Genomic DNA, 24,314 nt, shown 5'->3' with positions numbered 1-24,314 from the left:
TGGCCCTGCACTATTTTCTGCAAAGCTGATTTGACATTATATTTGTTATGAAAAGTGCTATAAATATAAATCTATTATTTTCATAATATAAATATTTTCCAGATAATATTTTAACAACTTGTTTTTGCTTCAGAACAAGGACAAATAAACCCAATTATTTAATTTTGGAAACAAGGGCCTGGTTTCACAGACAGGGCTTAAATTAAGCCAGGATTAAGCCTTAGTTAAATTAGGACATTTAGTATAGCTTTTATAAACGTGTCTTAGAAAAAAATATTTAATCTAGACAAAACTATGGCACTAATATATTTTAAGATATAGTGCAAGTTGCTTTCAGTTTAAACATTTTAAACATGCAGTTTAGTCTGGGACTAGCTTAAGCCTCGTCTGTGAAACCGCTGGGAGGTGTTGTATTTGTAATGTCATGCTTACTATGTGTTGTTAAGTGATCCCTAAGGGTATCATCATATTTCGGGGTCCTCAGCATTAAAATATTGAAAACTGGTCTAAAATGGATTTCTGATCTACAGCATCTCTGTTTCTTCCCAAATATTGTTACATTTCTGAAAAAGCTATCAGAATAATTGGAATCGTTCATAACAAAAATACAGCACTTTTGCATTCTAAAAAGTGTTTTTGAATGCAAATAAAAAGATCTGCACAGGTTACACTCTGCATTCCTTTATTGTTTTCTGTGATATTTATCAGTATCCTTCAAAAAATAAGACAAAGCGATGGAAAGAGATATAGTGAAAGAAGGGAAGACAAAGGTTTTCCTCACAAATATAAGTGCGTGAAATGTGCATGTTGCTTGATCATTTTGCTATGCAGCACTTGAGAGTCATTATGGTCAAAATGAAACAGACAAAAGCACTACATTGCAAAAGCTCAGATTATACCTTAAGTCAACCTAAGGCACTTAAGGTTAGTGCAAGAAAGCATGTGCGAAAAGCAGCTAAACGTCAAAGCAAATTAAACGTGTGCATACTGCATACAGCAGCTGCACTGTGTATGTTAGTGCAATGGAAGACATAAATACTTGTAAGGGTGCATCAAAATGCTTAGTCATTTAATCTTGATAGTCTCATTCTTATGCACTTGTGTTCTGTACCAGACCTGTATCATTCTTCCCCTTGAAACGTTACTGAAAAAAGTCCTTGAGTTGTTTGTGTTATTTAGTTGCATCATGTGTGAGTGCTACAATATAATATGTCAACAGTGGTGATGTCCTTCAGACAGAGCTGTCCTTATACAAGTGATAAACAGAGGTGCGAAGACAATGGAAAAAGTAGTATAGCGCATTTTGCACTGGACAAATTGCAAGGATCGATTAACCAGCCAACCGATCAATGAGATTATAGTTTACTCTTACAATGATTTCACTCAATTGTTTCTATAAATATTACAAAAATGTCAGCAATAAAAAGTATATCTTTATGAGCTATTATATGACTTGAAGCACATAATTTGATACTGTATAAAGGTCCTAGCCATGTATCAAAACAATAATATATATTTCTTATAACAGAGAATATTTTAGGTGATAAATATTTTGGATGCCTGATAAACGCAGGCTTCAGCATTATATACCTTTTGGTGCTGTTCTTCATCTGAATTCAATGCCATTGAAAACATGCTGCAATCAATAATACTAGTGTAAACGACCATTTCATTAAACAGTTGCAATAATTGCTGTTACAAACGTCTTGTTTGTAAATGTTCAAATTGAAGTATTTTAAAACAGTGTACACTACTGTTCAAATGTTTTGAGTCGTTAGGATTTTTTTTAAAAAATTTCTCTTGTCTCTGCATTTATTTGATTACATTTTTTTTTTATATAATTTAAAACAACTGTTTTCTGTTTTAATATATTTTAAAATGTAATTTATTCTTGTGATGGCAAAGCTGAATTTCCAACAGCCATTACCTCCAGTCCTTCGGGAATCATTTTAATAATTATCATTGTTGAAAACAGTTGTGTTGCTTCATACTTTTGTGGAAACTGAGATAAAACATATATATATATTTTTTTTTTGCAGGTGTCTAGATTAATAGAAAGTTCAAAAGAACAGCATTTATTTGAAATCATTATAACATAAATGTCTTTACTGTCACTTTTAATCCCGTTTAATGATCAATTGTGGCTGAATACAAATTTTAATTTCTTTTAGGATCTTACTGACCCTAAACTTTTGAACGGTAGTGTAGCATCTTAATTTTGAACAAAATTTTGGGTTGAACGGGTCACGTTGATCATGTCCGTTTGCTTTTCTCAGTCATTCCTGATGATTCAGGATTCTAATGACAGTGATCTCCAATTGAGATGGGGTGGCTCCACAATTAAAACTTAAAAGTCAACGTAACCATGTAAGATAAAAAAAACACCTTCATGTAAATTAAAACGTGAAAGGCAGTTAAATATGTGAGAATGGCTTTGAGGTTTAGGTTGCTTGATGTAGGGCTGGTGGTCATTCAGACAGAAATCCAATAGAAACAGGAAGTGATATCACAACTGCAAGAATCCATGGTCCAGTGTGGAAAAATGTGCTTAATGCAGAGCACACCAGAAGATTTCCTGTTTGGAACAGAGAGACATATACCGGTAATTAAGCAACAGAGCAATGACTTAAGAACACAAAAATTATGCAAGCATATATATTGTGAAAGCCCCAAGATTTTGAAAGAAGAAAATCTCACAAGCAGGGACAACACCTTTAATTTAAACTTCAGCAGGCTTTGCATAACTCCCAGGTAATGTTGTCTTCCAGCATACATGTTTGTCTTGCTGAGACATGTTTACACTCACTTTGATGGAATGCCATGCTGTTCTCCTTCCAGGTGTTGCCCTGATAAACCCTGCAGGTGTAGGTGTACGCACGGTCATCGGACATAGGCATCCAGGTGAGGCGACAAATGTTAGGTGGCACCAGGGAGACATTGGCTCGGCGTCGGGTCTCAATATGTGGGATCAGGTGGACCGGGTTGTTTGGGTAGGTGGATCCCATGAGTCGCCCATCCTGTTTGAATTCGCAGAATGGCCCGGGGATCTTGTGGGTCTCTGGGAATTCACAGTCAACCCGGAGGTTCCTCTCTATGTAGGTAAGGCAGGAGTACATCTGTGGCCCTCGAGGGGTGTTCCAAAACCAGGAGTCAAAATCCAAGAAGCCAGGTTTCTGGTATGGGTCTGTTGCAGTGACCACACCCATCATACATAACAGACACGCTACTGGGAGAAAAGCACAACCGCTTTAAAATGAGAAAATGTCATTTTGGCTTTTGCTAATGTTCATGAAGCAGTTGACCTTTTCAAAAATAAGATGAGCATTTTGTTGTTTTAATAGAATAATTATCTGCCCCTGCATATTTCAGATATATATTTCAGATATGTCTATATGTCACAGCAGGTCAGGCAAAAAGGAGAAGGGGATCTCTTATTCCAGCACTTATTCTTATTTTAAATAAAAACAAAGAATATAATCCACAACTAAGACGATTAGAGGAAAAACACGTGGCAGCATAGACCGCAAAAAATTAACAAACTGAGGGCTAGATGGAAAACACTAGACAAAAAAATTAGGTAACCATTTAAACAGATGTGACACATGAGGGAAATCTAAAACCATGTTAACTAGTGAACACAGACAAAGGAAAATAATCTAGAAACAGTGCAAACCAACTAACAGGATAACAACTCAAACAATGAACAACGACAGTGTCACGATCCCGGTGCCTGTTTTGTATGCCTTTTATGTTGAAGTGTTTTTGTGTTCCTTCCTGTGGCCATGTTTGTAGTTTTGTAGTTTTCCCTGTTGATTAAAGGGATACTTCACCGCTGAAAAGATGAATGTGTATTTAAATTGGGTCATGTATGTAGTAGAAATGTGAAATTATTTTAGAAGTCGGTGCCTAGACTGAGAAAAGCCAGAAAATGTATTTGTGGCTCATGTGGATGAAAGACAACAACTCCCAGAATGCACTTGCTTCGCTGCCCTACGAGGCCACGCCTACTGGTTACAGAGGCCAGTATCGGAAGAATTGATACAAATAGGTTACTAGTTGACTCGAAACTGAAAAGACGGCGTTTTATCGTAAATCTCCGTGACGAGTCTGCCCGGGCTCTTCCTCGGTTTCTGCGGTCGCCATTCATTATGTTTACATGCACACCTTTTGTTTCAATCGGACTGAATTCATTCCGATGGGTGAATCTGAATGTAGTGTTTACATGAACGCTCAACAAGTAATCGGTTGATAAGAAAATTCCTGTGTTTTCGTCTCAGTCGGGATCCGTGTGAAGCAGAATGCATGACATGCAAATAATGCATTATTTGACATTATGTCAAATAATGTAGCCTAATAATGTAGGCGTAGTGAATGGCGACTGTGGAAAGCAGGAGCCGAGTCCTGGACATTTTGGGCGATCTCGAGGTCTGGCCTGGTGCGCGGGTCCGATGCTCGTGGCTGCCTGTGCGGGCTGCAGTGCAGCGGGGAGCCGTTGCGGATGCTGGGGGAGCGGGAGGCGGCCAGAGCAGCTGCTACAGTGGAGGAGCAAGACCTGCTTGGCGGTCGGGAGGAAGAGCCCGGGCAGTCCTGGCCGGACATGTCCAGGAAAAAGAGGACGTAGCCTATGGTCACCCCTACTACTCAGCTTTCTCCACAGAGCAAGCAAAAGCCTGTTAGCTTAGCTTAAAACAAATTTTAAGCTAAGGAAGGTCCGGGAGTCTCCCGCATATTGATAGCTGCTCACTGATGCCCGCGAATTAGTTAAAATCTCCGGAATCTAGAGCGAGCGCGCCCGCGAGACAGAGACTGTGCTCCAAACCGCGTAGCGCGTGCACGGCAGAGAGGGCGAGAGAGCAAGAGACCGCGCGCGTGTGCCTCATCAAGCGCATGTAATATCATCCCCCCACAGTTCTTAGATGTTTGTTGTTCCTCATGGTCTTTGTCTCCCAGTTTTATTTTGTTCCAGCTTTATGTTCATTATTGTTTGTTTGTTTCATTATACTCCCCTGCACTTTGCTCCTCATCTATGCCTTCATTGATTCCCTCCTTTGTTACAGACAGAGACACTCAAAGTCAACTCAAAGTACACAAACAGACCAAACTAAACAGACCAAACTATAACCCTGATATATATGCAGCCTATTGTAAATGCACTATATACAGTGCAGACATAAAAAGTGTTATGAGCACAATAACCAAACTAAGCATAACCCTGATATATAGCCTATTGTAAATGCATACAGTGCAGACATAAAAAGTGTTATGAGCACAATTCAGAACCATGCACTGACTGTCTTTTACGTGCAAAATATCTTTGGAGAAGCAAATTGGGAAATTGGACCTGGTTCGTTTGCTCAGTATTGTACTGCACTCTCTGACCTTGTGATGTTTGGCTCAGGTAGTCTATCTTTATTTCCTACTGCATGTTGATTTTTATTTTTTATTTAAAGGGTGCTAGAGTTATTTGTGTCCATGCCTGGGAAAATAAATTATGATGGCAATATTGAGTATAAATACTTTTAAATGTAGTTTATGTTAGTCGCAATGAAACAGAAGCAGCAACAGATTTTTTTGTATTTTCAGGTCTAAGTGAAACAGATTTTAGAAAATGTAAGATGGGTAACGTGGAGGCAGATCTGAATGTAAGCTTGCGTTTCTAAGAAAGGGGCAGAGTTTAACCAGGCTAAATGATTGGACAAGTCCAGAATACTTTATCCGAGAAGTTATTATAAATTTAAATTACGAGGTCAAAAAATGAAAAGGACATCATGGATGAATAATTCACAATAAGATCAATAACATTTAGAAATAGACTTTGAAGAAATAACATCACAAGTAATAATCTATATACATTTAATTTATTTAAATATAAATTGCCATGCAGTGTGCCAATTGAATTTTTTAAGAAGCTCAAACCATCTCACAACATATAAGTAAATAAACTTTCTGTTCTTTAAAGAAGACTTGTGAAGTCTTAGGAAGAATAATTATCCTTCCACCTGTCTTTATTGTCTTAATTATCTCAATAAAATCAAAACTTTAAAGAACATGTTACTTACATAAAACAAAACAAGCTGCTACTGATGGATACGACGTCATTGCCTCTTCTATGCAGGGACCAAATTAAATTTCCGTCTCTGAATAACTGTAGGGGGAAAAAATGTTAAACACGTTGGATATATCAATCTTACGAGACATTAAATAAAGAACCCGAGAGAGATTTAAAGGTCATTGTGTGGCCCACAGTTTTACCGCATACCGACCCAACCCATATCTGTTCAAGGACAGTTTAGGTCACATTTTTTAAATCTTAGGCTACTGAAATAGCTAATCGATATAGGGCATCTGAAAACACAGGCAAATGCAGACTGTCATATAGCTAAAGGACAACGTTACCTCCAAGCCGATATATTCGGGCCGTTTGCTCGTCTTGCAAGTCAAGGCACTCTAGTCTCCTAAAAGATGAGAGTCGATGGAGATGCTGATGCTGCTGAGGAAGCCGCAGCTCCGCCGCAGTCACCGGGTCCCTCCTGCATGCACGGATCACTGTCAACCGAAAACTCTCCTTACGGCGATTAACCTTGACTCTGACTAAAGCTGTGATTGTCTTGTTCGATATTTCCCCCTGTGTTCAAATAAGTGGGAACCCTCTTACATCGCTTTAAACTGACATGCAGGATACGGCTTGGCTATAATTGTAAACACATTTTCATACATTAATAATGTTGTGGTAACTCCTAAAAGAACCCCACAATACTCGTACTATGCTATATTTGGTCCGTGGGAATTTGAATTTAGTCAGTCGTAGATGAGAGCGCGCAAATGATGACGCAGCAGATCTAAGAAATTGCGCGCTTGCCAATGTTAAAATGTCTACCAGCAGATGTCGCTGTAAACAAGAAATTAAGAGCTCCCGTTGCGAGTCTTTTAGGGCAGTATTTTTTAGTCACCAACTCTCAGACCATATCAGGAGATGCTCTGAGTTTTGTTTGCTTAAAGGAGTAGTTCACTCCAAGAATGAACATTTCCTGATAAATTTCACCCCCATGTCCTCCAAGATGTTCATGTCTTTCTTTCTTCAGTCGAAAAGAAATTAAGGCTTTAGACGAAAACATTCCAGGATCTTTCTCCATATAGGCCTAGTGGACTTTAACGGGGACCAACGGGTTGAAGATCCAAAACCCAAAAAAGAAAGCAAGACATGTCTTGGATGGCATGGGGGTGAGTCAATTGTCAGGAAATTTGAATTATGGAGTGAACTAATCCTTTAAATCTATGGGTGGCTTGCTTATCACATGCTTGTTTAATGCACAATTCTAAAGGTTTAGCCTACTCTCTTTTTTCTCACTTTAATTGAAGATATTATGCTTAATTTGTTAACTTTATGGATCAAATGTTCATAAATAAATTGTGTAACAATTCCAAATAAGAGATTCATATTCGTGTTCGAAATCGCTCACTATACCCTCATTCACTATTCCCTACATTAGGCCTACTCCACTAATATAGTTCACTTGAAGAAGTGAATGAATGAAAACGAGTGAGTGAATTCGGACACTTGCTGCGCTGGAGTTAGTTTAAATGATTGCTGTTTAATACTCATTAAGCAAACAGATAGTCCCATAAGATATACAGATTTATATTGAACTCGGTCATGGAAACTATGTATACAACTTAACTAAACAATTCAATTATTAATTAAAAAGGAATTTATACCTGCATATTAAGCTGTTGGAAAATGGATGGATATGATACAGCTGCGGGCGCCATCTTCTGGTCAAACACGGTAGGCCTAATTCATTCGGCGTGCGACATAGAAATATAGTGTAGAATCTTATTATATTCTTCATTAGTGGCTGTCTAAGCCGTCCGTCATATTGGAAGGGTCAAATATCGGCCCTTGAACAGAACATTGGAGAGCAAGTTGACTGTGCGTCTGCAACATAGGCAGTGTCTGCAACCGCAGTTAAGAGGAATCTATGAATATCTATATCTGCAATAGACATCAGCAGATGATTTTGCTAATCGAAGGCGTCAGCTAACACATTAAAAGTTACCATAGTATAAAACATGTAATATTGAGTTAATACAAATAAAAACATAAACCAGCACTTTCTCAACTGTTAAAGTTTAATACATGTCTTCCATTTCGGCAGATTCACAACCTGAAGCCTCGCAATGCTGTAGCATCATTGATTCTAAGTGACGACATACTGACTGTTCCAAGATGGCGGGCGCGCCGACGTGTTTGGGGTTTGGAGTGGCATCTACTTTTCCGCTATTGTTGAGAGTACATCGGTTGTACACTCGTTATATTGTGCATTGTGTGATTGAATAAGTGCACTCGATTACGCCCACTATGGTTTCGGAAACCACTACAAATGACTGTTCCGATTTCGGATACAGCCAGCCCAGGTTATTCTCACATGTTGGAGTGGTCTCAGTCTTTGCATGCTGCCCTCTATCGTACTGGAGATGGAGGGAGGCGATACGATAGCTAAGTATGAGCTTGGAATTTTTGGTTATATGGAGTTTTTGACTTTCAAAAAAAGTATATATCACTATAAAAACAAATAATTAATGATTTTTTTTTGTAAATGAACAACTATCTATCGTCAATGATAACACTGCCATACTCGTGCTTGCCAGAAGCGTCCCATCTCCATGACAACGCAAGACAACTAAAAGGAAGGTTTCCCTCACGGCCTGTGAAATCGCTGAAAGTGTATGTAGCTAACACACTGTTTTGTTTTAGTGCTTTTAAATTGCAATTACGACAAAAAGGTTCAGCAAGGTTTGTTTATCCACAAAACCATCCGGGAACCGTGTTTTTTAAGGTGTCATCTTGCCCAACAGGTTGGAGATCTTCTTTCAAATAATAACCCTAACATTTGCCAAAATATGTCATTGATGATTACGTTGCGACGTTGTTTGCGATTATATAATCTATTTGTAACTTAACTTACTTTAGTAATTATTTTCATGTATTTTTTTTTCCCGACAAATCATAATTTAGTGAAATTGTCTATAATATTTCTATTTTACCAGGGATTCAACGAATCAGAGATGGAAAGTCCTCGTGTTGGTGTGGTGAGAGAGTCTATGCTGCATCGTCCTCTATTAATTAAGGTCAGGACTGATGTTGATGGATTTGACTACAGAACTAACTCTGTAAACTGATTTCTCTGCATACATAGCACCATATATTCATTATTTTAACATATATATTTAATAAATAATGAATAGTTTCCCAAACAAATACTTAGTCTTACTTATACACTATTATGTTCCACAAATTAATAGGGGTATTATTCGTCTTATTGTTAGCAAACACAAGAAAATAACAACGCCATAACTAAAATGACCACTAGGTGGCAGAGTTAGTCTCAGAAAAAATCTAACCATGACAGTCATGCTTGTGTGATTTAGTTCAGCGTTTCAACGCAATGTTCCTGGAATACCACAGCAGGACTGCACATTTCGGGTTTCTGCTTTATTTCAAGTCACGTTGAACTAATACTAATAAGCTAAAAAATAAACCAGTGATGCCATAGAATAACTTTCAATGAATTCATTTTATTGAGCCTTTTTTTCCACTGCAAAGAACCTTTAGTGCAAAGGAAATGTTCCATGGATGATAAAGGTTCTTCCAAGAACCATAGATGCCAACATAGAACCTTTATTTTTAAAAGTATAATCTGTACTGTGATTTGAGGAATGATGTTAATATGTAAGATAGTGTTTTCTCTGCTTTCTCCTAGTTAACCCTCTTTGTTAGACTCAGCGCAAGTCTCGAATCTTTAACTAAGTACTTCCAGCGTATCTTTCATCTAATTCTGCTTCATTTCAACTTCATCAAGTCTTCCACTGAAGCAGAAGGGAGAATGAAATGAACCTGCACAATCCTCAATGTTTCTCCTTTCCCCTCGCTCCCATGGCCTTTCTCTCTTTTCACACTCATCCAATCATCCTGTCCATCCCTGCTGGGATAAGAGGCCTCCGTTAGACCTTTGCTTGCTCTCACCCCTCCTTTCTTTCTAATGTTCTCTAGGGTTATTTGATATGCCCCTTTTGACTGATGCAGAAAATAGGATTACTGTATTTAAATGACTATGATAATGAACTGCGTGCATGTTCCCATAGTCCCACGAGATCAAGGATTTCTCAATCTTTTTTATTGTGAGCAGTCATAGCTACAGGTTTTGGCAATGCGCTGGAACAATGACAGAGTCATCTGTGAGGATTTAAGCTTTTGTTCTTGTGGCGTTGCCTGATGTTGCTCTATTTCTTCCCTCTCGTGCATCTAGTTTTGAGAGCTGGTTGTTGGAACGTTCACCCTCATCCTCCTTCAATCAGCGGAGTCTGTCTTTGCTTGCTTGCTATGTAACGGGAGACCCGTGAAAGGCTCATATTCATTAAGAAATAGGCCAACTGCAGCAAGTCCCTTGTGCTGAGAGCATCTCTTGTCGGCCTGCACAGCAGTTCATCATCGCTGGAGTTTTCTCTGCTTATGCAGGGCTGATGTATGGCTGTCCCGTGGGGAAAGGGGACATATATCGTAGTAATGTGCTAATGGGATTCAAAGTGAAAAGGAGATGAATTAGCCTGCATCTACACTCTTAAAAATAAAGGTTCTTTATTGGCATCGATGGTTCCATGAAACTTTTAACATCCGTAGAAACCTTGGAAAAGTGGAAAAAGGTTATTCAGATTATTAACACACACACACACACACACACACACACACACATGTTCACTGGAAGGTTCTTTGGGTAACCCAGAATCATTCTTACGGCATCACTGCTAAAACCTTTTGGAACTTTTATTTTCGAGACTGTAGAACCGAGCACCCAGAAACCCATTTTCTGTGTTTGTGACCAAAAAGTTGATGGTGAGAAAAGTACAAAAAAAGGCCTCTCCTCTCCTCTTGTTAATTCCTTTTTGATGAGGCATGGCCAATAAATCCTGTTTTCATGCCTGTATTCCCTGATGACCAGTAAATTAGAGATCAGGGGAGCAGATTTGGGGCTTTTGTTGTTCTCTGGTGTCTGAGAGAGACCTGCTGTGCAGCAGGCTGGCTGGGCCCTATTCACAGTCCCCTCTTCCCACTCATTACCATTCACTTCATTCAGCCTATGTAGCTAATGTTAGACACGCCAATCTGCGGTTCATTCTTAAGCAATTCTGTACTGTAGCTGATATTTGCCTGCAGCGCAAATATATTATGTATATGTGGTCTGGCCTAAAGCTGTTTTTGCCTGAATTAAACTTTGGCATATAAAATTTTAAAAAATATCTTTCGAAGGCTCAGGGTGCTTTAAAAAGCATTATCAGAGTGTGAGATTTGGCAAAAGAAGCTAACAATTGCATACAGTTGCCTACTGACTTTAATTGGCCTCTGGAATTTATTTGAATTGCAAAGGAACTGGCCCGGACCTTGACCTTCACCCACCTCAGCTGTTCATAGGCATCTACAGTTAGGCCTACGAATACAGTGCCTCATAAGCCCTCACGGTTGCAACACAGGCCCTTATTATTAATGTGATCCAGCTGGGACCACTGTAGACACAAGCACAGAGAGACAGATACATAACCATGAACCCAATACATAACTGTAAAGTGCTTGTATATTAGATAAATGTAAATGAGATATGTAAAGAGACCTTTGGCATATGTAGTCTGTCAAAACAGGGGCTGTATGCATTCATTTATGGATTAAGAGAATAAAAAAGTATATATCATTCTTATCCATGCTCAGATGTAGTGCTAACTATTTATGTTATCTATATTTACTGACAGCTGGGTCAAAGACAAATAAAGAAAAATCCAAGTTCTAACGGCCCATTCACAAGGATGATGTCTATAACGATGAACAATAACGATTAAAAATCGTTCACACCACAACTATAACGATAATAGCAGAGAAACGATATCCTTGGAATCACTTTCAGAACGATTCTTCCTCTGTTGAACGATAAAAGCATTGACAGCCAATCAGAATCCATCCTGCTTTAAGAGCTTGAGCATTTAAAGCAGCGGACAATAAACAGAAACAATATATAGCTTATAGTTATCTTTTTTGTTCTTGTTGTAAAAGGGTCTTTAGTAATGTCATCATGTTGGTTTCAAAAAACTTTTATGCCATTTTTAAAAGAGATTAAATTTATTGAATTAATTTTCAGCAGCCATTACTCCGATCTCTGGTGTCACACGATCCTTCAAAATCATTCTAATATGCTGATCTGCTGCTCAGGAAACATTTATTATTATTATCAATGTTGAGAACAGTTGTGGTGCTTACCGGTAATATTTTTTTCAGGATTCTTTAATAAATAGAAAGTTCTAAAGAACAGCATTTAGCCTATTTGAAATAGACATATTTTTAACATTGTAAATGTCTTTACTGCTTTTCTGATCAATTTACTTGACCTTGCTGAATATTAATTTCTTCAAAACAAAATCTTACTGACTTCATACTTTAAAAAAGTAATGTTACTGACCCAGTTGCATTTGTTTTTTAATTGTCTATGTACAATTTTAGTCCAGGTTGAGGACAGCTTGAATTCTTGGACATGTCTAATTACTGTACTGCTTATTCACATGGTTTAAACACAGTTTGTGATCCATTTTTCATTAGACACACCCACACGTCCATACTTAAGCATACATACATCTAAAGAGGTAGGATAACACTCATCTGTATTGAAGAAGGGTAGCACAAGCTTGCCCAGACACATGCTCCCAATTAGCTGGCCCTCTTTATGGAAATGCCTCATCAATTATACCCAAAGCTTCAGGATTTGCCACACATAAAGAGAGTTAGCATCTTAATAACCAGCCAGACTATAGAGGAGATGAATGTGCGTGTATGTTTGCGTTGCACATATGCGCACATTGACATTCTGGGGATTTTAGAAGTGGGCTGATATTAATTAAGAGTTGACGGATTTAGCTAGAGAAGAGAAAAGCTGTGATCTGATGAGAAAGTTAGGGTTATGATTCCACTTCCGCTCCTCTCAGCATTTTTGACCTAATCCTTATAAATAAATGTATTTTTAGCTGACTTGAACATCTTGACATTTCCCAGATTCCCTTCTAGTACATTTTGACCATGTTTCCTTCTGTGCTTCTTGATGACAGCGACTATATTTGAATTCTCTCCCCGTCAATTGTATCAGATCACACAGCAACAAAGATACAGATTCTTTCTAGCGCTTTCCCACTTTCACTTTCTCTCTGCCATTCCTTTCCTCAATTTAGCTTAGTTGAGATGAAGAGATTAATTTTAAGCCAACGTGCCCGCTGTCCTGTAATCAGGCACCAGATGGCGCTGAACCGAGCTGGAAGAGCGGGATAATAATTAGTGGAGATAGTTCGGTGAGCATTAGTGCCGTTATCCTCTAATCATCATCATGGGCACATTTATTTGTAAGTCTGACAGAGGAACTCATGGCAAAGCTGTCTGTCAGCGCCGATGAGATGAGATGATCAGGCCTGGCTCACAATTCTCCATGCCGCTGCCTGACAAGATTAAACTGGTTCCACTGGGACAGCGCAAACCTAGTAGGTCTTGGAAAGGAGGTGCAGACCAGTTTTATCCAGAAGCTTCCTCTCTGAAATGCGTGTAAATCTAGTAGCGAGGCTGTCGGGAATGATGTCTGGGTGAGATTCAGGAGGAAAAAAAAACACAAATACAACATGGTATTCGCTTAGAGAGACAACATCTGAGAAAAAGCAACTTGTGCAAGCAAGTGTTCAGTGCAGTGATATACTCTCAGGGTCAGCGCTAAGCTAATCTCAGCAGCTCAAGCCAAATCCTAAAAGCACACATGAGCGAGAGAGACACAAAAGGACGGTGAAATTAAAGCACGGGTGCCTGAATGGACTGAAGGGGTCTCCTTAGTAAGAGATGATTATGTCCCCCTGTTCTCTGTCCCTTTTAGCCTGTGCGAATAATCTGCTCCCGCTGACCCTCGTGTAGCCTCTCCTGAAGCCGCCCTATTCTCATGCCGGCCTCTGGTTCATTCAGCGGGTCCATGCCTGGTTAATGAAAACACAATATAGAGACAGATCACCAGTAAATGACAATATAAAAGGAGCTTTTGCTTAACATAATCCTTCGCCCGACTTGCCTTTTCTGTGGTCCCCTTCTCTTTCAGCCCTTTTATTGTGAATGAAAGGCCCAATAATGTTTTGAGGGGTCTGATTAGCCGTTTTACGCCAGCGGTCAACACGTTCCTTCAGGCATCTCTAAGTGATCTCCTCAAAACAATCTGCAGATTAAAATTGCGAAGGGGATTAAAGGGCTGGCCGAGAAGCCTGGTGGCACTTACTCAAAAGATTGGCGCTTTTAAGAAACGTTTGATACGTTTCAGCTGATATGTTAACTAGAGGTTGGGTGTCTGTGAGGTAAAAAGGCCAAAAAAGATTTAGGATCTCTCAATTTGGTCGTACTTAGGGATTCGCCGGGTTTGGCAGTTGTATTCGCTTTCTGGAGGGCTTTACTTGCCCAGCATGATTGGTGGGGGTCCAGTGACAAATATCTTTTAAATCCATTTTTCAATGTAGACTATTCAAAGCTCAGAACGAAGGATTTGGTTTTTTTTAAACAAGAATTAAGTCTTTAGAACACAGCAAACACACAGAGATCTCCAGAGATGATGACAGACTCACCATGCTAATTCGTTTCTCCTTCCAAAAATCGCATACGGCAGCATGAGGAGAACCGCCGACATTAATGTAACTCTGTGACTGACACATGAGCACACCTCCCTCATGTTCCATCAAAGATCAAAGATACGTGCTTCTGGAAAGCTCAGGCACCATATTCCACAGATCACTTTTGATACATCCGGTTGTCACCTTTGCCGTGGTTTGATTCTCAATTTTCCACCTTTTCCAAGCTAAGCTGCTCTTAAAACTAGGCTTTGAGCTGTTTAACAGAGCTCAGAGAAAAATACTGGGCTTTTCTTTTGCCCCACGAGAGACTCTTTTTGAGTAGATGATGATAGGGGGTAAATCCCCCCACCCAACCCCCCAACACACACACATGGCAGGATAAGTGTTGCCTTTTTCAACTCTTTAGCTGTCAATCATCTTACAGTTATGACTCTGGAGACATAAATCATACTTTACATGAACTGACTGGACTACATTGTGCTAGTGATTCAGACTGAGACCTGACTGAAGAAATCAGCCATCAAGATCACTCGCATCAACGTTCAATGGGAATTTGTTTTTACTGAGCTGCCAGACACCGCAGTCATTTGGGCTTCTTTTGCGGCATGTTTTATGCTAATAAGTTTGTGCATAATTATGATTTTATTAATAGACACAATCAGATGCTTTTGGTGTGCTAGAATTTGAAGGTATGGGTCGAAAAACTGCCTGTCAATCACAAAATCAGCTGCCACTCTAGAGGTCCATAAAACTTTGACATTGTGATGCATGCATTGTCTTGTGCCGTTAAATGCTTCAGTTTAACAGCACTTTTACTGTGGTGATGTAATTGATGCTGATTGACAGTTTGATTGACAGTTTATAGGTTCAGAAAAACATTGTTCTGAAAACAAAAAACAGCTAGGCCTACTGTTCTCTGTCAGAAAATATACACATAAAATATGGACTTTGGAGAGAAAAATAGATGTAATTAAATGTATTTAAAAAAATATAGAGTTCATTTTAATTAACATTTAGAGTCAGAATCAGAGAATGAATTGCCTATATTTATTTTTGTATGCTTAGACACAAAAGGAATTAGCCATGGTGAAGCTTCCAGCACAGTTAAAAAAAATTGTAATAGCGTATTATACCAAGACAGATTATAAAATAAAATAGGTGAAAATACAAACTAGACAAATAACACATGTACACGAGCGAGAAAGATAGACAAAATATCTATAGATACAGTTATGCGAGGGAATGTGAATAATGAAAGTGGTTGGATGTCAAATAAATATAAGTATAAATAGTATGTTGGGTAATGCATGTTTTTTTATCATTATTGCACATTGGGGAGAACTTGGGGGCATTTTAACTGTTCATGTGGTAGATGGCCTGGGGGAAGAAACTTTTCCTGGTGCCTTTAATACATTTTGTGTATTAAAATACATGCCTTTAATACATAACATAAAAAAAAAACATAAGGACACTATTCATGAAATAGTTGTATTTATCTCAGTCCTGTTTGTTCTCTATAGCCAGCTCTGGGAAAGGCCAAGTTGAGAGGTTTGTCCTGTCCAGGACCTGACTTTGTTTTTGGGATGGCGACCACAGTTCAGGATGGAGGAGTGCCAGAGGGTAAGTGGCCACATTTTTTGTAAAATTGCCACTGGAGTAGTTCTCTATTTGCCTTTAAAACTTTTAACACTGTTGGCTGTATATTGAAAACATCTTTATGATACAATCACTATGAAGCTACATATACACTAACTCAAAACCCTTTGTTTATGAGACACCACACCCGTTCCCCATCAACTCTTGTCACAGGATGATGTCACAGTGCGTTTTCTTGAGTAAGTGTCCCCTCAGGCACTTAGCCTGTGCTGTCAGTGCGCTCCTGTTAGCATACTAAACTGTGGCTGGCTTCTGCACTGGCTCCCCTGTCTCACACTTTAATTATGCACTTCCAACGGACTACAGGCAGTGACTGCAAGTGTCAAGCCCTTATACAGTCCCATGAACTATGATGAAGTTACCCTGTCATGCTTATCTAAGCTTACTCATCACAAATCCTAATGTAACTATTATTTCAGAAAACACCCAAAACTGATCTCTGCTTGGTTTTGAACATGTCAATCAGAGCCCTGCTGGAGCCTATGCCTACTGTTATTTACCTGGTGCCAAAGGAAGGCGCTGCCAAGTCACCAAAGCCATTGAACAGTTTTGTGTTTTCTCTTGCTGATCTATCTATGACTGTGTCTAATAGTTTGAATAATGCTAATATTTCTAACTGAAGTGTTCCGAAGAAGGTAGAAGTATATTTCAATCATGACAACTCTCTGAATGAATTTAACCAGCATTTATTAATAAACATGGAATGTACATAGGCTTGGTCTTGTGGACTAGATCTGCTACGCCTGCTGCTGGATAAGTGAGGATACATCTAAAAATGCACATGAAAACAGTGAATTGAATAGATGGCGAGAAACCTCTTTTTCTTTTTCAAAGAAATTCATTCTGTTTTGAAATGACCATGGACCCTTTCAGTGGACTTACATTTTTGTCATCAACTTCAAATTTGGAACACAGCTTGGTTAGACATATGGTTTTGATTTTCTTCAAGTTCAATTATTTTTTGTAAAATATGAAAAAAAAAATTAATGTAGTACATTTGCTTTACAGTACATTTAAACTTATATAACTTTTTTACACTATCGTTTGTGAAGTGCTTTCACATCTGCAATAATCTCCTGAGTATTTTTTAAAGTTTTGTATTCCAAAGCATACATGAATTGCAACCATTTAAGTTCAGATCTATATGCTCAAAAAGGCAGTTAACAGGTTACACAATTAACAGGGTAAAACAAGATAAATGTATTTGTTAAAGATACAAGACTTGTTTTCAGAGAATATGTCTTGATTTCCGTTTTTCTAACCCTGTTGGAAAATAGTTGTTCTTGTTTTACACATAAACCTAACAAATTATTATTTGATTTATGCTTGATGTTCAAGATATATCCTTTGAAAACAAGTCTTTGTATCTTCTGCATTTTCGCTCTTCATGCAAATTTAAGGATGATATTAAGGAAAAACAAGACAAAAATACTAATTATAAAAATGTGCAGTGTAATCCTCCTCAAAGGATTTGTGTGTGCTGAACTGTATGTATCATTGGAGTCTTACTTGATTTCATAGTATTTTCCTACTGATTTCTCCCTCTTTTAGCCATCTCCAACTGGCACACGCACACTATGTCTACCAGAAACAGGGTGGCTGAGAGGGATTTTATTGGCCTTAATCGCGAAGGGGTCAAGTCAGGATTGGTTACTGCTAAAGAGCTGCAGCAGTACCGTGCCACCCATGACATTCAACGCCAGCCATTGACCAGAGAAGGGTTTCGCAGGTCTGCCCCTCCTCGCATACCACCAGATGCTTCATTTGGTATTTCTAACAGGTGAGTGTAATAATGGTCTCTCTCAGTCTCATTCACTAGTCTTAGCTAGTCTTAAGAGTCTCAATCCAAAGCTGTGCTTGGAAGAATCGGAAAGAAGTCATAATAAAAACAATCCTTAACAATTTGAAAGGAAATACTAATATTCCTATTAGTTACTATGTTATTTGAAATCTCAATGATCATTTTTTATAAAGAGGACTAGAGCGCATTAACAGCATCTCCACTTATTGATATTCATCTTAATGACACCTCCATCTGCCTTCTGTCTTTGCCTCTTTCTGTTTACATCTGCCACCCACATATACACACCCTCGCGTCAGAAATAGGCAGTGAATCAGAACATTCAAAAACACTTGGCTCCGAACAGTAAGAATTTATTGTCAGCCACAAAGCCTTGTCTATAAAATTTCATTAATAATTAATACTTTTTCTTACATTAACAATAATAATAATTTGTGAAAGATTATTTGGAAATTAATCATCATATTTTAAGAATGTTGTTTTGCCTAGCTGCAAATTTTAGCCCAGCCATGTTAATAAATGTCTGAAGAAGCAAGATTATTGGCGTATGTTTTACAAGAAAATACTATTTCAGTCTTTCAACTTAAAGATATTAAAATATCAAACATGAAATCAAAATTGGCACTTTTTTTAAAAATAGAATATTGCAGTATTTTTTATAAATAATGTATCCGTGCACATCGTTATTGTTATGTTCACCATTAATTAATGTGCCCTCATAATCTTAAATCAAAATAACTTCCCGTCCCTCTTGCAGCGACATTTCTTCCCTTCTCCGATGACGTGTTTAAAACCTGTCACTCACATGAGATCACAGCAATAGCAAACCACAACCAACCAATCAAGTCTCGCACTACATTTGTTCTTGTTTGAGAAGCCATCTCACTCAGATATACGTCAGAATAGGGAAGTAAAGACTATCACAACTTTAGTTTCATGTTGACTTCAATTCAAAGTGTTACTCTTGGCGTATCTTTGTAATTATTTTGTGAAAATGGTTTCAAAGTAAATCCTACACCAATATTTTTTTCTTAGCGTTATTAAACTAAATCAATCCTAATATGGCCATCACCCAGCAAGTCATTTAGGACTTGGGTGAATATTATGTCTCTTAATTAATATTCATGAGCCAGTCTAATAAGCCTTATAATGTGTCCCCCTCACTTCTCATATTGTTCTTACCTTCCCGAGGGAGCAAATCTGTAAAATAGGAGTGAGAACAGGACCCTCTCTTGCATCATTTTTGTGGTGGGAAAAATACGTGGGTGAGTGTTGATCAGTTTACAAAGTGATTTGGGCTGTCTTGTTTTTCTGGATGAGGCAAAAAGGAAAGAGCAGGAAAGTAAAAGAGGTATAGGAATGTGAATATCTGTAAGAAACGGAAGGAAAAGAGTACTCATCAGTGCACACTGAGGTATGACATGAGCACTCTGCTGAGAGCAGAGGTAGGATTATTACATTGGTCCGCAGCACCACAAGCTCCCTTCACTCATTCCTTCTGCCTTCCACCTGTTTTCTTTTTTGTTCTCCTTCTCTTGGGCCTTGATACTGTTGAAATGGAGCTGAATTATTTAACTGAAAACACAGCTTTGTGTCCAGACTCTCTTTTTCACTCACACTCGCGCGCACACACACACTTGATGTTGATACATCCAGTGTGAGAAGTGTTGGGTGAGAGTGTGTTTCAAGAGCCAGTCAGGGGGAAGGATGTCTGGAGCAATGAGAGGTAAGATCAGGGGTCCACAGGGACTTGTTTGGCCCTGCACTCTATCCATCAAATGCTGTTTGCCAATGCCACGGTCAGCCCTAATGAGGGTGTGCTAGGATCCTTGCACAAAATGTCACCATCCCAATACACACACACATGAAATACAGCACACACATACATATCAGAGCAACTCTACATCTAGAGATGTCTACTCGAGAAATAAGAATGTTGCTTTTTTCACAACTTTACACCTGGTAATCCAGTATCAAATGCCAGTGAAAGGAAAGTGTCCGAAACTCCACCTAGTGTTTGGATAATTGGATTGGGAAGCGCTCGTAGAAGTCTATTTAGGATGTTGAGCCATTGATCACAAGGCTCAGATAGAATATTCATCAATTTTTTTATTTTTTTTATGAAGAATTAACACTAACAGCATGGTATACATATTACTGGAGATTATGAGTCTTGTAAACCGCAGGCTTACTAACATAGTGCACATTATTTTTATATAGAGGCCATGTTCACAGCATGTATAGTTTTAAGTCCTATTTTTGAGGGCTTAATATAGTTATGTTTATTTACGAGAGTGACAACCGCATTCTACAACTGAACTCACACACGTACATTTTCAGGGCTCACAAAAGCCTTTTCGGTGAGCTCATGCTGTGTGAATGGAACTGTACTGGAGTTGTCTGTTATGGGGTTCGAAAAGGACCCAAAAATAAGATTTCGCTTTAAGCACTCGTCTCCGTGAATATGACGTCTGCATCTGCCATATGCCATATGCCGTCTAAATTGGAGTGATCTTGAATGCCTTTTCCCCCTTGCCTCTATATATTAAAGGGATTGTCCTCTAAAAAATTACAATTTATGTCATAATTTCCTTCCAAATCAGTATTACTTACTTTTTTTCTGCAGAACACAAAATATATTTAAAGAATGTTGGTGGCCAAACAGTTTTGGTTACCATTTACTTCCACTGTATGGAAAAGAAGAAAAAAATATATATACTAAAACATTAATCAAAATATCTTATTTTATGTTCTACAGAAAAAAAAGTCATACAGACCTAGAACAACATGAGGTTGAGTAAATGATGACAGAATTTTCATTTTTATGTGAACTGTCCCTTTAAATATATTGTCTAATAATTTGATTATGCTTTTAAGTACAAAAACGAGTATAAATCAGTTCCACAGAATTCTGCAGATTCAGATGTGGGCAACCTGAGAAAACTGTTTTGTTCCATTTCAGACCATCTACCCCAATCTCTGAGCTCATGGAGTACAAGTACGCTCAGAGATGGCTGGAAGAGCAGCAGGCCAAGGACAGAGCCCTACAGGCCCATCAGCATAAGAAGGTCTGTGGAGGATCTCACAACATCATTTTAATATTAACCTCTGGTGCAAAGAGAAAAGTGATTAAGCTGTAAGCATCTACAGAAGCTGCCCCTTTTCTTCACAGGCTCAGCTTGGGCGTATACAGGACACACGGACCAGCCTGCTCCGCAAGAGTCGGCCCTTGCCTGAGGCCCCATCCATGTGGAAACTACCTCGTTTCCAGCAGGTGAAAACTTAACACTGTAAAATCATATTTGTGGCAACTTTTCAAAACTATATGCTTTATTGGTTGTATTTTTTAATTCAGTGGTTTAGACTCACACTGAAAGGATAACCAGGATAAGTGTACTGTGTGTGTGTGTGTGTGTGTGCATGCATGATAGATAGAGAGAGGTGTGTGTGTGTGTGTGTGTGTGTGTGTGTGTGTGTGTGTGTGTGTGTGTGTGTGTGTGTGTGTGTGTGTGTGATAAGAAAAATTCCTTTCTGAAAAATCCATGCTGAAAGTAGCAATATCTGCCTCAAGCCCTTACAAATGTTCACATGTACACTAACCCCTTCAGTTTTGGTCCCTCTGCTAGCCTTAACGCAAAATCACCTAGTAAATCAAAAGTGCTTTGTTTTTATTGGTCTTCTGCGTTGACAAGCACACTACCAACCTGACAGCTCTACCTGTCAGCAGTGCATACAAATTCTCCATTGACAATCCCCAATGCTTCCAATTATGAAGGAATCAGACTCCCGCTGAGCTAATGATGGCCCTTACACACATCCTTCCTAACACACCTTTACAAGCACTGACAGAACAGTGAACACCACAGTACATAACGCCCTAGCCACAGTATTTATTTACAGGGCTACAGACCACGAGTAAAATAGTTGTAATAAATACAACAAAAATCATAATTTTGTATTTTTGTAAAATAATTTTAAACCCACCCGATAAAGCTTTATGTTTTGTCCATATTAAGTTTCCTCTAGATATCATCTTGTTAGAGTGTGTGCTGGTGTTTCTTGCACATCTGCGATTCATGGAAAAAAATACTATTTTTAATGAGTCAGTTACCGGTGAAGTCATTTTCTTTACGTTTGTGAGACTTGTTATTGACGTCGTTAATGTGTGGAAATAAAGATATATATATTCAAAACAGAGTTTTGTTGGATAAATGAATAATTTTATTCTAAAAAACTAAGTATTTTATAACAAATATTATTGTTTGAGAATAATATTTGTTGTAAAATCAAATTTATACTGTATTTAAAACCACTAAAATGTTCCTTCATCATAGCACAGGGAAGTAGCTAAATGTTGTTAAAAGCTAAATTTAAAAGCTTTGAGAAGTTAAAAGCAATTTTAGCAAACTAAAAGAAATAAATTTGCCTCCTAAATATTTGTAATTTTAGGATGCAATGGCTACCATGTAATTTTTGGCTAAACATGCGTATTATGCTTGTACTGTACACTAGTATCTCATACTGCTAGTTTTCCTTTTTAACTCTTTCCATGCACTGCTCGTCCATCCTGTTTTTCCTCCCTGTCTGAATATATCCTCTGCAAATTACAACCCCCTCCTCAACCCCCCCACACACACACACACTTCCCGTGGCTGCCTGTCCTGTCGTCCACCCTCAGTCGGCTCTAATGAGGGAGGGAGAGTGTTATTTTGGTTGCACGCCTGCGCTAAATTCTCTCTAGTATGACAGCTGATGGAGAGAGAGAGGAGCGTTAACCTTATAAAAGATTTACCTCTGCTCATTACAGCCTGTCAAGTAGCTGTCCTGATAGCGCCAGGTTCGACATTTGCATCCTTGACTCTCTTCTTCATTCTACACTCATTTTCTTCATTCCTGTTGTTTGTTTGTTTGTATTGTCACCTTCTCTTACATCTCTTTCATTCCACCTTTCCTGAGACGTGTGTTCCTCCTATTTAATTCAAAAAGGTTTGGAGGTGTCAAAAGTGTTTGTGGGAGGCAACTGATTTTTCAGGGTAGAAAAAGGGAAAAGATAAACAAGTAAATATATTTAAAACATGATGTGACACACCAGTAAAGTTTCAGTGCGTTTTTGCTGTTCTGAATCATGCCATAAACACGAACGAGATTTTAAACGTATGAAATACATATTTGAAACCCCCTGGCTTACATATCTGCAGTTTTGAGCCATTGTTCAAATCATAAATGTGCTGTGCCAACAAGTTCTATTATTTAATAGCTGTCAGTATACATTTTTACGTACCAGCTTAGATGCTACAGAAGTAAAACGTGGGCAAAGCGTCTCTGCTGCTTTTTACAGGGCTATGTTTTTTAATGTTCAACTATTCTGACGACACTTTTGTGTATCAAAACAGAATGTCTTCCATGTTCCAGTAGTGCCATCCGTGTTACTTTCCTCTGTCATTCATATTTTTTTGTTTACAATGTTGAACTGCAATAGGCCTCAATCTAGGATCTATCAATCTAAATCTCTAGGACAATTTATCAGATCAGATGATATTTTGCAATAAATAAAATAAATATATATATATATATATACACACACACACACATATATATATATATACACATGTATATAGCATAACATTTATGATATATAAAACGCACGCTTATGTTTCTACCCAGACAGCAGTCCACTGAATATCAGTGTGAAATTCTGTTTTGTATTCTGTAGGTGGGACCCGCTCTGGACACCTTTCGAGATCCTGAAGCCCGGAAGAAAGCCATGAATGCTCACTACTCCGAGTCTGCAAGCAGGAGAGGGATTCTGGGTCAAGGCATTTACACAGTGGATTAATAGAGCTAAGATTATTACATCTCAGCCTCTCTGTTTATAAGGATTCTTCTTGAAGTAATAATCTCCCAATAATAAAATTGACAAAATTTGTTCTCCTGTTTTTTTAGTATGCATATACAGTATGTTTTGGCAAAACACACACACTCTCTCGCTCTATTTGAATATCTAATAAACCTAATGGATCTAGATCTTTTTTATATTGGGACCTGGGATATCTGAGGGTTCGGATGGGGGTATCTGGCTCTGTACATGTTATAAAAAAAAAGAAACTGGTTTAGATGTAGTTCTGATGAAGAAAAAAAAAGAGAAGAAACAGTGTCAAAGTGGTAAATGTAAAATACA

At 38.3% G+C, this 24,314-nt stretch overlaps 2 protein-coding genes across 8 annotated transcripts; one reads left to right on the top strand and one right to left on the bottom strand.

The window, feature by feature from the left end:
• Positions 1-667: 667 nt before the first annotated feature.
• Positions 668-8,113, bottom strand: LOC306995263 (uncharacterized protein). 2 transcript variants are annotated; one of them, XM_079606726.1, is made up of 5 exons: positions 7,717-8,113; positions 6,397-6,530; positions 6,060-6,145; positions 2,807-3,226; positions 674-2,575 (listed from the first exon to the last, which is right to left on the bottom strand). In XM_079606726.1, exons 3-5 carry the CDS (start codon positions 6,097-6,099, stop codon positions 2,469-2,471), a joined length of 567 nt encoding a protein of 188 aa, XP_079462852.1. In that variant the 5' UTR covers positions 6,100-6,145; positions 6,397-6,530; positions 7,717-8,113; the 3' UTR covers positions 674-2,468. The 2 variants fall into 2 exon arrangements, with proteins under 2 accessions (XP_079462853.1, XP_079462852.1); XM_079606727.1 differs by lacking the exon at positions 7,717-8,113 and having other exon boundaries at positions 668-2,575; positions 2,807-3,223; positions 6,397-6,851.
• Positions 6,877-24,156, top strand: cfap77 (cilia and flagella associated protein 77). 6 transcript variants are annotated; one of them, XM_079606725.1, is made up of 8 exons: positions 6,998-7,221; positions 8,157-8,253; positions 9,049-9,129; positions 16,200-16,299; positions 17,887-18,115; positions 21,099-21,204; positions 21,309-21,410; positions 23,850-24,156. In XM_079606725.1, exons 3-8 carry the CDS (start codon positions 9,067-9,069, stop codon positions 23,970-23,972), a joined length of 723 nt encoding a protein of 240 aa, XP_079462851.1. In that variant the 5' UTR covers positions 6,998-7,221; positions 8,157-8,253; positions 9,049-9,066; the 3' UTR covers positions 23,973-24,156. The 6 variants fall into 6 exon arrangements, with proteins under 6 accessions (XP_079462848.1, XP_079462851.1, XP_079462850.1 ...); XM_079606724.1 differs by having other exon boundaries at positions 8,157-8,725; XM_079606722.1 differs by lacking the exon at positions 8,157-8,253 and having other exon boundaries at positions 6,877-7,221.
• Positions 24,157-24,314: the final 158 nt, after the last annotated feature.

The sequence above is a fragment of the Phoxinus phoxinus genome (assembly GCF_949152265.1).
Source record: "Phoxinus phoxinus genome assembly, chromosome: 3".
In the NCBI taxonomy this organism is placed as follows: Eukaryota; Metazoa; Chordata; class Actinopteri; order Cypriniformes; family Leuciscidae; genus Phoxinus; species Phoxinus phoxinus.
This window is presented reverse-complemented; position numbering and strand designations above follow the sequence as displayed.